We start from the raw sequence: 14320 nt of genomic DNA on the forward strand, positions 1-14320 counted from the left end.
GGGATCACAAGGAGCAGTGTGGGTTTGAACCAACAACCCCAGGGTGCAGAGGCGGTAGCTTTAACCACTGCGCCACACTCTGTGTTTTGCTCACTGCTGCTAGTGTTATCTCTGGAAATTCAATGCCAGATCATGTTCTGGCTCCAACATTGACTTTCTGGGTTTATAGAGCTGTCAAAAATATAGCCAGCTAAGTGCGATATTCGGTGAACCACAAAGATAGCACCGAATTTTATCCTGTCTTATTTAACCCTTTCAGGACCATAAGGATCGTAGGCCAATTTTTGTGGTTTTGACGACATTTTTATGGTAAAAAGGGCTTGCAGATGCCAAAAAATTGATTTTTTTTGTGAAATATCATTATTTTTTTTAAAAAAAATCACACTTCTGGCTTATGGACAGTGTGGCAAGTGAATCTTCTCGTCAATCTGGCAACGACGCTAATGAATGAATGTCGGAACCAGTTTGTTTACATAAAGGCAGTATCATATGGAATCCGTACATATCAAATTTAGAACTGTAGACTATCCCAATCAAAATTTATAGGATTTTAAAGTTATGGGACAAATATGTCCCTTGGTCCTGAAAGGGTTAATGTGGTTACTTTGGCCAGTTAAGTGCGGAATATTGGCACTGAACTGGACAAGTGCTGACTCTGTCCTCAGAATGGCTTGGGCACTGACTGGACATTTTCATCGATGCTATCCAGTCAAGTGTATGCCCAGTTGGCCCCAGCCTAATCATTTAAACAGCCAAGAGCCTCTCCTCATTGTTTCAATCATTTTCAATATCAGGACCTAATTGTGGAGAAAATTCTATGACATAGAAAACAACTAGAACAATTTGAAATGACTTTTTGCATCTTCCTAAATCACTTCTCAAGAAGGCAATCAAAAAAACGCTGAACACATTTGAAAATGCCTACATTGTCATCTACTACAGTCATAAGAACTGACCCACCTCTTTCTAAAACCACTGGGAGGAGTATTTATCTTACAGGTATGACCAATAAGGGCGTAATCAAAACACAAAAACATCCAAAAAACCGCCTATGCCAGCACTTGAACATTTTGCTCACCAAAACGTCCAAGTGCCAATTTTCGAAACTACAAATTTGGACGTCTTGGGGGTCGTTCATCCTCCAGAATGTCTAAATCTAAAAGGGGTGTGTAAGAGGCGTGTTATGAGCATGTTTTGGGTGGGCTTTTGGACGGGTTAGATTCAGATGTTTTGAGGTGATAATCAAACCTTTTGCAAGACGTCCTAGATGGAACTTAGATGTTTTTGCCTAGACCTGTTTTAGAAGCGTCTAAGTGCCATAAAGGGACCCAAACTGACTAGATGACTACTAGAGGGATTACGTAATGACCCCCACACACACCTCCAGTGGTCACAGACCCCCTCCAATCCCCCCAATTTCTAAATAAAACAGTACATACCTGTCTGTAAAACAGAAGCACCTGGTATGGGAAATCCTAGTAGAGAATCCCACAGATGTCTTAAGTAGCCTGGTGGATGGACTAGTGAACTACAGAGAGGAGGAGCCAGGCCCATAAGCCATTCTATCCACTATATTTATGGTGGAAAGTATGAGCCACCAAAACCCTACTCTACTGCCATATAGGTGCCATCTGCAGCCATAAGGGCTATTAGGGAGGTAGGCAGGTGGGTCTTGTAGGCTTTGGGGAAGTTTTGGAGGGCCCATGTATATCTGGCACCCTTTATGTGACGTTCACAGCAGTGCCCTCCAAGGTGCCCCCATTGCTCTGTTCAGCCATTACAATGGTGGCCCTTCCCATGACTAAATGGTGCCAATTTGGACGTTTCTAACTTAGACGTTTTTGTGGTTGAAAATGGGAAATAACTTTAGATGTCCTGGCGGTCTAGATGTTTTGGCGGCCAAGATGTCCTGTTTGAAAATAGATGTTCCTCAACTCTGGAATTCGGATTTTTAGCAGGTAATGTTCAAATTCGGACTTGGGCATTCTATCGAAAATGCCCCACCATGTCAACTGCTCTCCTGGCATCGCTATTCTTCTACTGTATATGTGCCCCAATACACAATGAAGCTGGCTGGGCTGGTAGCACAAAAAGACCACACCTATCAGTTCTGTAGGGGTTGGCCTGGGTGAATGGAGTCATGTTGAACCTGCTCTGATGATAACACTCCATGCAGGGCATGTAATATGCTAGTGAAGGTTTCCAAGAACCAGCATCAGGCCATATCAGTTGAACGAGTGAAACCATTTGATAAAAGTCAGATTTGCCCTTCAGTCTGCTCAGCCACGAACACATAGCAGTGATAGTGACAGGGCACCTTCCCACAGGCCCTTCCGCATATCACAGCGCAATGCCTTCAGCAGTTAGCCTCACTGCCTTTTCAGTCTTTTCTTCTTCTGAAGGTCAATGCTGTTTGTACCTCGCTATGTCTGGCTCTCTCTTACCCCCTCCTGCTTTTTGCTTTTCTTCCCACTACAGCTGACAACATTTAATAACAAAACGTAATGGCGCTAGTCAGTGAGATGCAAGCAGCAGCTGCAGCGTTAGCGATTAGTGACAAATCTGATTAATAATAATTATTGTAAGAACTACTGCTACTAAGATATTAATCAGCGTCAATGTTTATGACCTAATGTTCAAAGAAATTAGAGAGTGAATTAGAACAATGTTGATTCTGTCATTAAAGGGAAAATGATATCTCTTTGCAAACCTAACATGTTAATCATTTGGAAATAAAAGAAAAATACTCAAGCAGCCAAACTAGACAAGCAAATCGCCAATCTACTGATGGCATCCCTCGACTACAAGACTTTTAGAAAAGAAATAAAGACCAAACTCTGAAAAAAGAAATAATACCGCAAGTCTCAAACTCCACCTCTCACTAAAGCCAACTACCCCAAACAAATAACCTTACCCATTTCTCACTCTTTTTGAAAATGACCAATTTTTTTTTTTTTTTTTGTAACTTCTTGTTGTAATACATCTTGGATAATTCTTTTGTAATCCGCCTTGAACTGCAAGGTAATGGCGGAATAGAAATCCCTAATGTAATGTCATGTAATTATCAGTGACCAGCCAACTCAGACTCGCCTCCTTGGTCCCTCATACAAGGAAATTAGGAATGAGCTGCTTTTCAAGGGCTCTACACCCTTGACCTAAAATGCCAGCTATCCTTGGGCTGGTCCTGTTAAGAAGTGTTTCTCAACACAGTCCTAAGGGCACATCTACCTAGCCAGGTTTTCAGAATAGCCCTAATGAATATACATGAGACTGATTTGCATGTACAATCATTGTGGCTATCCTGAAAACCCGACTCACTGGGTTGTGATCATTTTACCTCCATCCCCTGCTCACACACATCTGGCCTCTGAAGTCTTATGCCCATGCAGACTGCAGCTTTGTAGGTGCTTAAGCACCCCCTGATATTAGGGAGGGGTCAGGTGTGTTGAGTTTAGCACCCCCAGTGTTCAGAGCAGTTAGCTTCCATGACTAGAAACTGATAACTAATTAATGCCTGGCCTAATGTTCTTTTCAATGCTGGTAGGTCATTTAGATCATTTAATTTTTTTCTGTCCTTGTATAAATGTATTCTGGAAGTCAATCTGGCCCCAAATTAATTTGCTATTAGAAAATCATGTAGCCCTGTCCTATGATACAATTTTATTTGGCACTTCAATGAGATATAAAAGTCAAATTTCAGGATCTAATAATAAATTATTATTAATATTAACAGGAGTTGCCATCCAGCACATAACTAGGAACTGGAAAGATTATACAAGTCCGAATACAGTGTGTTATATATATAGAATGGAAAAAGCTATTGCATTACAGAATGGGAATTATAAGAATTTTAAAAAGATATGGGGGCCATTAATGGAATATTCAAATGATTTGGCACCTTTACAAGATTGATTGAATATATAATGAAAGAGTTAGAATATGATAATGATTGAAATATAGAAGTGGGAGGGGATGGGGTGGGATATTTTACAACTTGATAAGATATGAGTAAGAATGTACAAGTGATTGTGTATAATATATTGTATAAAATTGTAAACTTGTTGATTGATGGAAAAATGAATAAAGAAGTTTAAAAAAAAAAAAAAAATGCTGGTAGGTCACCCAGTTGCTGGTTTCACAACATTGCTATCACTGTTACACTATCCCTTCACAATACTGTCTGATACCTGGCAAATGTTCCTTCAAAGAACTCCAGGTAGCAGGGGGTATTTGGTCGACAGCAACCTCCATTTTTGCCATGTTGGCAAAAGCTTCCCAAATGATATCACACATATGAGGAGGTGCTGAAAAGTTCTCAGCCCAACCAAGATGGGAATGACATGGAGCCATGAAACTGACAAGTTATTCCACATATTCACCCCTAAGTTCGACACACTTGGCACATCATGCCTGAAGTTTCTGTAACCCCGCCCAAAAATACCTCTGATGTCTGGTCACTGAAATACTGCTCCGCTGCTGCAATCACCTCCAAATCACTCAAACATTGTCGCCCTTTCAAACTCTTTTTAAGGTTTGGAAAACAGAAAATAGTCAGATGGAGCAAGATCTGGTGAGTAGGATGGATGGTCTATGCACTGAAATGCCAACTGTGTCAAAACATTCATCGTTTTGCCAGCCTTTTGAGCAGGTGCATTGCCTTGCAAAAAGAGAACTCCTTTCCGCAGCTTCCCTCTCCTTTTTTTTTTCAATGCCTCCTTTAATCGGCACAGTACGTTACAGTAGTATTATGCATTAACTGTTTGGCCCCTTGGAAGATAGTCAGTCATTACAACACCTTCCTGATCCCAAAACACTGTGGCCATGACCTTTCCTGCTGACTTTTGGGTCTTGAATTTTCTTGACTTTGGAGAACCTGTCATTGCATGGACTGTCATTTTGTCTCAGGATCATTGTGGTGTAACCATGTTTCATCGACAGTAACTAGTTGTTCCAAAACGTTGGCACCAGCTTGCTAAAAATGCTGCAAAATCAACTTGAAAGTGTCCAATCAACGTTGTTTCTCATCTGTAGTGTCTCAGCAAGTGTTTTAGCTGATATTTACCGATCTAACCAAAATCAGGTCATGGACATGGTCAACAATTTCAGGAGTAGACACCGTTTGAGGCCTCCCAGATCCTTGCTGCATTTTGGTCTTGAAATTTCCATGCTAAAGTTTGCACACCACTTCTTCCCTGTGGAATATGATTGGCATTTGTCACTCAGTGTTTGGATTAGAGAATGACACGGGGGAAAAATCTGTCCCCGTCACCGGACCACCATCCCCTTCATCCACCCTTCCCTCTCGCTACCTCACCACCCTTCAGCGCCTGAGAATCTCCCTCCTTCCCCCTTACCTTTTCGGTGTAAAGAAACTTAAGGGAGGGAAGGCGCGCAGTCACCGATCGTGCGCACGGCCCCTTCCCTCCCTCCGGCCAAATCTATCTCCCTCCCTCCCTCTTACCTTCGCGGTGCTTAAGAAAAGAAACTGAAGCTGGCGAAGCCTGCCTGTGCTGCCCTGCAGTCACATGTGTGTGGGCGGAAGCTTCTTCTCTGATGCAACCGTGCGCCTTTCCTCCCTTAACTGCGGGGACAAGGCCATTCACCGCTCCACGGGGTGGGGGATGGCCTAATCCCTGTGCCCGCAGTGAGCACTTTCCCCTCCCATCAGTTTGGGCGGGTATGCATCATACATTCATGGATTTCCTTTGGAGTTTTCTTCTGCAGGAATAGGAACTTCATGACAGCTCAGAGTTCCACACTTTTCATTGATATGGTTCAATCAATGATCTAAAACAATGTAAAAACGTAGCATTATGATTCAGCAAATTGGCACTTTGCAAAATAAAATAACTCTTTTCTATTAGTGGGAAAATAACGCTCAGAATTTCAGAAGTTGGTTGGGTTGAGAACTTTACAGCACCCCCTCAGAGTGGAGTAGTAAGGGTAAGCAGTGCCCCTCCCTTGCCCCCCCCTGCCACACACCGTACCTTTTTAACTTCTCCAGTGTAAGCAGCATGCCCATGTCGGTATAGGCTCGCCCTTTCATATCACGGAAGTGACGTCAGAGAGAGCGCCAATGCCAACGCAGGCAGCAACCTCACACTGGGGAAGTAAAAAAGTACAGGGGCAGGCAAGGGGTGCGGGGAGAAGAGGAGGACCGCCCTCCCCTTTATCATGCCTCATAAAGGGCTACATTCAGTTAATGGCATCCAAACTTAGGCGCAGGCATGATCAGTCCTAAGCTAGTATTCTCTAAAAGGTGTTTTGTGTGGATCACCCTTGATAGAATATTAGCTCTGCACACATTTGGGCCCAATTCTGGAAATGGCGTCTGCAAAACTGGCGCCTACCATTTGTCAATCACCGGTAGGCGCCACATCCAGAATCACGTCTCTTTTCTTCTACAGACATCTTAAATGTAGGCCAGCATTTTACAGGCCTACATTTAAGGCGTCTGACTCACACCTACGAGAAGTGCCTAGACACGCCCACGGACGCTAAAGGCCATTTCCGGCGTAAACCACGCCGCCTACGCCAGCCTTAGACGTCTATAGGTGTGCCTAAATGTCTCCGTACATGCTTAAACAATGCCTACATTGTCGACATCCTTCAACTCATCGATTTTTTTTTTTTTTAAACTTGAGTCCTGATTGGCCTGTTAGACAGAGAGGTAGGACGTCGACTGCTGCCTACAATCAGGATGCCATTTTTAGAATCAGGTCCTTTGCGCCTGTCAAAAGCTGGTGTAGGTTCTGGCTTCCAATAGATGGAGGTTAGGTATGCAAACGCAGGTATTTTAACTCCGTGTCTAAATTCTGGGAACACCCTTAACCCACCCCTGCCCTTTCCTTGGCCACACCCACTTTTGAGTTGCACGCTATGAAATTTAGGCATGCATGGAATAGAGTATAGGGCAGATCTGCGCATAACTCCTAATTACTGCTAATTGTTAACTGCAGTAATTGATTGTTAGCATCTAACTGACTACTTAGGGCTAGATTCACTAAGCTCACCGATCGTGTCCCGACCAGTTTGCGAGCCTTTTCCGAACCTGACCTGATTACTAACCTTCTGCCCAATCCGATCTGCACCCGATCTGATCCATATATGCAAATGAGGGGAAATGCATGCATAAATAGGAAGGCAGCAATTCACTAAACAGACGAAAGAACACTGATTCTGCTGAATGATCCAAAAAGAAGCGAATGCTGAGGACCAGTCGCTCACGTCCTTGCCGACTGTCCTGCTCTCTGCCGCCCTGAAATCCCAGCCCCGCAACCATCAAAATAAAAAACATCTCCTTTGTGCAAAAAGCGCCCTGCCTCTCTGCCGCTCTGCGAGCCTGTGTTTTTGACCCGTGAGTTTAAAGCGGGGCTGCACTACAGCATGTTCTGCAAGTTGTTCTAATCTGGCTGCAAAGCGTGTTCTGTTCCCTTGAAATGATTCTTGTGGGGCCAGTGCGTGCAGCCCCCCCCTTTTGTTTTGACCTCAAGTGCATGCGCGGATCACATCTCCGGGCAGAGAGGATGGTCTGCGTATGCGTCGGGATCGCTCTGCAGTGATTCGTGCGGTCATTGTGGGGCGTGCCCCCGATCAAATAATTTGCATGAGGACTGTTTACTGAATCGGTCGCCTGGCAAGACTCGGCCACGGATCGCCCACGGATCGGATCGGAAATATGATTTTAGTGAATCTTCAGACTAAAGGGGACAGCAAATACAAGGGGGCATTCTGAGAAACTGAAGGGAGATAGGTTCAAAACAAATGCAAGGAAGTTTTTTTTCACCCAGAGGGTCGTGGACACTTGGAATGCACTACCGGAGGAAGTGATCAAGCAGAGTACGGTCCAAGGATTCAAACAGGGATTGGACAGATTCCTGACGGATAAAGGGATCATGGGATACTGAGGGAGGAGCTGGGATGTCCACGTTCCAAGGATTCAAACAGGGATTGGACAGATTCCTGACGGATAAAGGGATCGTGGGATACTGAGGGAGGAGCTGGGATGTAACACAAGTATAGAATGTTAACCAGGTAATGAGTATAAACCAACCAGGTCGTGCATGTGCAAGACTGGAGGGTTAGGACTTCGATAGGAAGGCAGGACTTAAACGAGATACCAAGGTGGCAAGGGAGCCCCTTCTAGTGATTCAGACAGGTCGTGACCTGTTTGGGCCGCCGCGGGAGCGGACTGCTGGGCAGGATGGACCTATGGTCTGACCGGCAGAGGCACTGCTTATGTTCTTAGGCCTTAGTTCACGCACAGATCTGGGATCAGCGCCCAAATCTGGGCAACTTATACAGAATCCAGGGCGTAGTGATAAATGAAAGACAACTAAGTGCCTGACTGGTTGCTGTAGTGTTTGTGTGACAAATAAGAAGACAAAGGTGTTTATAATCATGTTAGTTGTCATACATAATTTGCCTGTGTGGCACTTTGAATGCAGGGTGACCCTTAGAACTGCAAGATTTAAATGCTAAATCAACGAGAACTTTATATAAATGCTCATTTTCATGCAAGGAAGTTTGCAGTTTTACATTTTGCCCTGTTTCTTTCCCTTCCTGCTTGTGCCAGTCCCTGCAATGTCTGGGATGTTTGAAGGAAGGACTACCTCGTGTTCTGACATGTCTTGGGAGCACTGGATCGCCGTGTCACACGGGTTCCTTTCTACGAAGTTCAAGGCCTGGTGTGGATCTGGGAGGATATCCACGTGGAGCTCAGCTGGACGGTCCGAGAAATTACACTGCCGGCCAAATTCACTGCGCTTTCTTGTGTAAATGTAAACGATTTCCATGGTGCCTGCGGAGAAATGTTTTTAGAGGGACAGCGGGTCATAATTTTGTGCATTTCATTCTGCTTTTGAGAGGCAATCTCAACCATAGCAGCAGACCCCCCTTTGAGTAGGAGGAAGATACTATTTTTATGGCAAACTGTTTGGACTCATTACGAATCAGAGAAAACAATCTATCAGTCTTGGAGATCCATTTTCATATCCTCTGTGAGGCATCTGAGGTGTTCCGCAGAGGGAAGACACCTCACCAGCGCCTGCTCTAGTTCACAACCCGAGGCAAGTGGTCTTCTTGCAAACTTATAAGCACTTTTGTGTGTGACAGAGTAGTGGGGGCCCAGATAGGTTGGAAGCAACAGCATAAGACAGGACATCACTTACCAGTGCAGGTGATAAAGGCCACCAGCGTGCTTGACTTTAAGAATAAATGGGACATCCACGTGGGATCCCTACGAGGGTCGAGTTAAGGAACTAGGTCACTAGCACTCAGACTTAATGGGGTGGGCCAGTAGAGTGGGCAGACTTGATGGGCTATAGCCCTTTTCTGCCGTCATCTTTCTATGTTTCTAATGCCAATGATTCAAGGTTCCTGGTGATGTCCCTTGTTGCATAGCACCTTGGGTGACAGTGTCCTACTCCAAATCTGGCCCTTCACCTAACTTCCACCCATAGCATGCAATACATCCAGGTTATTACTGCAGCTCAGCACTGGGCAATGGCAAAAACTTTTTCACATTTTATGTTCGCTTTCTAAAACAGACAAACCCATCTGGGCTCTCAAAACACGAATCAATCAAATGGTTGCCCATTTTCCCCATAAATGTTTCCTCTCCTTCATTTATTCTTTTCAACTGGCACAGACAGCACTGGCACTTTTCCTTACAGTGTGAATCATTGTTTTGCAAAATCACCTCTTCCCCTAAAGTCACACCTCAGTTGTGTGTATTAAGTTGTCCTGTGGGTTGTTTCAGAGGGTGACGGGACTAAATCGCGCGAGACAACGGCGCGCAGACAACTGAGCGCAAGGTTGATGGCGCACCGAAGAAAAGCACTATTTTAAAGGGCTCCGACGGGGGGTGTCTGGGGGAAACCCCCCACTTTACTTAACAGACATTGTGCTGGCGTTGTGGGGGGCTTGTAACCCCCCACATTATACTTAAAACTGAACTTTTTCCCTAAAAAAACAGGCAAAAAGTTTGGTTTCAAGTATAATGAGGGGGGTTACAACCCCCCAAACCCCTCACAACGCCAGCGCGATGTCTGTTAAGAAAAATAGGGGGGGGGGGTTCCCCACCAACACCCCCCCGTCAGAACCCTTTAAAATAGTGCTTTTCTTCGGCACGCCGTCAACCTTGCGCTCAGTTGTCGGCGAGCCATTGTCTCGCGCGATTTTGTCTATGAACCGCTTCAGAATGACGTTAGAATGGTTATCCAATTAACCTAAGTTCACCTGTTCTGTTGGTGGTGATGGTTACTGAAGCTGTTGGAAAGGGTGAAGTAAAAAATGAAAATTAACAAGACTTACTGATCTGTACTGCTGCTGCTGTGAAAGACTGACTAGAAAGGTATACAGTTTGCCAAAATGTGTGGAAATAAATCAGCAACCTTGCTTGCTCAGAGCTCACTGGTACACTAATAAAACAAAAGAGAAAAGGCCAAGCAATTAGCAAATATAATCACAGCAACTGTCAAATGAGTCTAGCATCAAGACAATTGAAAATTTGGATTTGGGGCATGCTTTCCAAGTCTTCAGTCAATATAACTCCATCTTAATATTCCCCCAGATGACTAGAAACAAAGCGTTTGGAGTGAAGGAGTCGTCTAGTGGTTAGTGCAGCCAGTCCTGGATTCAGAAGCCACCAACCATTCCTTGCGATCTTTGGCAAGTTATTTAATCCGCCATTATTTCTAAAAAGAAATTTAAGCCACGCTAGCGCGCGACTTTTCATCACACGTTAACCCCCGCGCTGGCTATAAACTACCACCTGCTCAAGAGGAGGCGGTAGCGGCTAGCGCGGCTGGTGATTTAGCGCACGGTATTACGCGCGGCTTGATAAAAGGAGCCCTTTTACTAAAGGACTTAGTATGCATTAAAGGCTCCTTTTACAAAGGCGCGCTAGGGTCTTAACGCCAGTTAAATTCCCGAGCGCGCTAGGCACGGAGGCGGTGGATTAACGGCTATAGCGCCCGGTCATTTTGTGCGTGCGCTAAAAACCCTAGCGCACCTTCGTAAAAGGAGCCCATGTTGGTATGTCGGTCTTATTTCATTTGGCAAACAAATTAACTCAAAACGTTCGCATGCACCAGCTGCAAAATGCTTCCATGCCCATCAGCCGCCTGCTTTTCCGGCAACTCACCTGGAGCGCCCCCCTTTCCCTCCAAGCCGCTCATTTAAGGACCTACGACGGAGCCGGGCTCAGGAAAGCGTCTGCGCCTGACGGCCATTGTTAGACCACAGTAACCAAGGCGCTGACGTCACCCGTTGCCAGAGCAACCAAGCCACGCCCCCACGCCGAGCAGCCCTCGCGGCCGCCACCTCCCTCCCCCAACTTCCCAAGCGGCCTTTCAAGTCTCCGGCAGCGGCGGCCAACCGAGTCCCGCCCCCCCTCTGACGTAACTTCCCTTGAGGCCGGAAGTCGACTGCCGCAGCGAGTGGCCGGGTGCGGGGTTGTTGGGCGTTGTACCTCGAGCCCGTGTCGGAGTAAACTGGAAGTCCCTGAGGAGAGCTCGCCGTCCCGACGGACCTCCTCGCGCGCGTCCAGTAGGGGGCAGCGCGAGGCGACTCCTCCTCGTGTTCCCGCGCGTGCAGGGACTGGCACGAGCTCCTTTCCCTGCCAGTGACCTCCACGGTAAAAGGCGCGGGGCGGCCGTTAACGTCGTTGCTTCACGAAAGACGTTCTTCTGTCACTTAGAACATAAGACTAGCCTTACTAGGTCAGACCAGTGGTCCAGTAGCCCGTTCTTACCGTGGCCGATCCAGATCCCTAGTACTTGGCCAAAACCCAAGGAGTAGCAACATTCCATACAGAATCTCAAAGAATAATAAGATTCCAGAATCCCAGAATCCCAGAGAGTAGCAACATTCCATTCAGAATCTCAAAGAATAGCAACATTTCATGCAGAATAATAATAATTTTAATAATAATTTTATTTCTTATATACCGCTGTACCGTGAAGTTCTAAGCGGTTTACAGTAGAAACAGAAGAAATGCAATAAGTAAGATTAATTAAGATGAAGAGAGAGTACTTAGAGTTCCCTGACTGTCCCAAAGGCTCACATTCTTGCTAAAGTACTTGAGAAAAATAAATTAGTTAGGTTATAAACATAGAGTAGAAGAAGGTAGGAAAACAGTTCATAGGAAAATTAATTTTGAATACATTATATATTGTTCAAGGCGGAATACAAATTATAGGAGATTTGGACATTACCAAAAGAATTGCGTAATAAAGAATCTCAAAGAATAGCAAGATTCCAGAATCCCAGAGAGTAGCAACATTCCATTCAGAATCTCAAAGAATAATAAGATTCCAGAATCCCAGAGAGTAGCAACATTCCATTCAGAATCTCAAAGAATAGCAACATTCCATGCAGAATCTCAAAGAATAGCAAGATTCCAGAATCCCAGAGAGTAGCAACATTCCATTCAGAATCTCAAAGAATAGCAACATTCCATGCAGAATCTCAAAGAATAGCAAGATTCCAGAATCCCAGAGAGTAGCAACATTCCATTCAGAATCTCAAAGAATAATAAGATTCCAGAATCCCAGAGAGTAGCAACATTCCATTTAGAATCTCAAAGAATAGCAACATTCCATGCAGAATCTCAAAGAATAGCAAGATTCCAGAATCCCAGAGAGTAGCAACATTCCATTCAGAATCTCAAAGAATAGCAACATTCCATGCAGAATCTCAAAGAATAGCAAGATTCCAGAATCCCAGAGAGTAGCAACATTCCATACAGAATCTCAAAGAATAATAAGATTCCAGAATCCCAGAGAGTAGCAACATTCCATTCAGAATCTCAAAGAATAGCAACATTCCATGCAGAATCTCAAAGAATAGCAAGATTCCAGAATCCCAGAGAGTAGCAACATTCCATACAGAATCTCAAAGAATAGCAAGATTCCAGAATCCCAGAGAGTAGCAACATTCCATACAGAATCTCAAAGAATAATAAGATTCCGGAATCCCAGAGAGTAACAAGATTCTAGAATCCCAGAGAGTAGCAACATTCCATTCAGAATCTCAAAGAATAGCAAGATTCCGGAATCTCAGAGAGTAACAAGATTCTAGAACTCCAAAGAGTAGCAACATTCCATACAAAATCTCAAAGAACAGCAAGATTCCGGAATCCCAGAGAGTAGCAAGATTCTAGAATCTCAAAGAGTAGCAACATTCCATACAGAATCTCAAAGAATAGCAAGATTCCGAAATCTCAGAGAGTCACAAGATTCTACAATCTCCAAAGAGTAGCAACATTCCATGCTACCGATCCAGGGCAAGCAGAGGCTTCCCCCATGTCTTTCTCAATAACAGACTAAAGACTTTTCCTCCAATAAATTGTCCATGAACATGAAGACTGCCAATCAAGTGGAACAAGCTTCATCCAAGGCAAGGCAAATCATAGGTTGCATACGCAGGAGTTTCGTCAGCCGTAAGCCTGAAGTCATTATGCCATTGTATAGATCCATGGTGAGACCCCACCTGGAATACTGTGTGCAATTTTGGAGGCCGCATTACCGTAAGGATGTGCTGAGACTGGAGTCGGTCCAGAGAATGGCCACCCGGATGGTCTCGGTACTCAAGGATCTCCCGTACGAGGAACGGCTGGATAAGTTGCAGCTGTACTCACTCGAGGAACGCAGAGAGAAGGGTGACATGATTGAGACATTCAAGTATCTCACGGGCTGCATCAAGGTGGAAGAAGATATCTTCTTTTTCTTTTTCTTTTTTTTTTTTTTTTTAGAATTTGAACTTTTTAATCATCATCCATTTTATTAAAACTACTTTCCTACTCCATAGGAAATTGCCCTGTGCTCAAAAGATCAAGTTTTTGACTAGGTTTTATTGCACAAATTTTTTTAAATCCACTGCAGCATGACTAACTCCCTCTCCCTTGCAATTTAGCTACAACTCTGGCTACCATAATGCATAAGCACAAAATTTACACAAAATAAACTGTATACTATTCATGAGATTTACATCTTAAAACACAAGATCTGGCTAGATACTATGAAATCTCTTCCCAAATCTATCCTAATCTTCTTTTTCAAAGGTCCCGCGGCAACAAGGGGGCATCCGTGGAAAATCAGGGGCGGGAAACTGCACGGGCACACCAGGAAATTCTTTTTTACTGAAAGGGTGGTTGATCGCTGGAATAGTCTTCCACTTCAGGTTATTGAGGCCAGCAGCGTGCCTGATTTTAAGGCCAAATGGGATAGACACGTGGGATCTATTCACAGAGAAAGGTAGGGGAGGGTCATTGGGGTGGGCAGACTAGATGGGCTGTGGCCCTTATCTGCCGTCTATT

The 14320-nt window shown here is 44.7% G+C and overlaps 1 protein-coding gene across 4 annotated transcripts in view; it reads right to left on the minus strand.

The window, feature by feature from the left end:
- Positions 1-11313, minus strand: part of DNAI2 (dynein axonemal intermediate chain 2) — a 35954-nt gene extending 24641 nt beyond the window's left edge. For 2 of the 4 annotated variants that reach the window (XR_004540950.1, XM_033961971.1), the window contains exons 1-3: positions 11147-11313; positions 10315-10421; positions 8613-8800 (exon numbers count right to left, since the gene is read on the minus strand). Coding sequence is in view for 2 of the 4 variants with exons in the window: in XM_033961971.1 (XP_033817862.1) it covers positions 8613-8795 (183 nt within the window). In the remaining 2 variants the exon portion in view is untranslated. Of the gene's footprint in view, positions 1-8612; positions 8801-10314; positions 10422-11014 lie in introns of all 4 variants that reach the window. The other 2 variants (XM_033961972.1, XM_033961974.1) reach the window with 2 other exon arrangements.
- Positions 11314-14320: the final 3007 nt, after the last annotated feature.

This window comes from Geotrypetes seraphini, chromosome 10, assembly GCF_902459505.1.
Source record: "Geotrypetes seraphini chromosome 10, aGeoSer1.1, whole genome shotgun sequence".
In the NCBI taxonomy this organism is placed as follows: domain Eukaryota; kingdom Metazoa; phylum Chordata; class Amphibia; order Gymnophiona; family Dermophiidae; genus Geotrypetes; species Geotrypetes seraphini.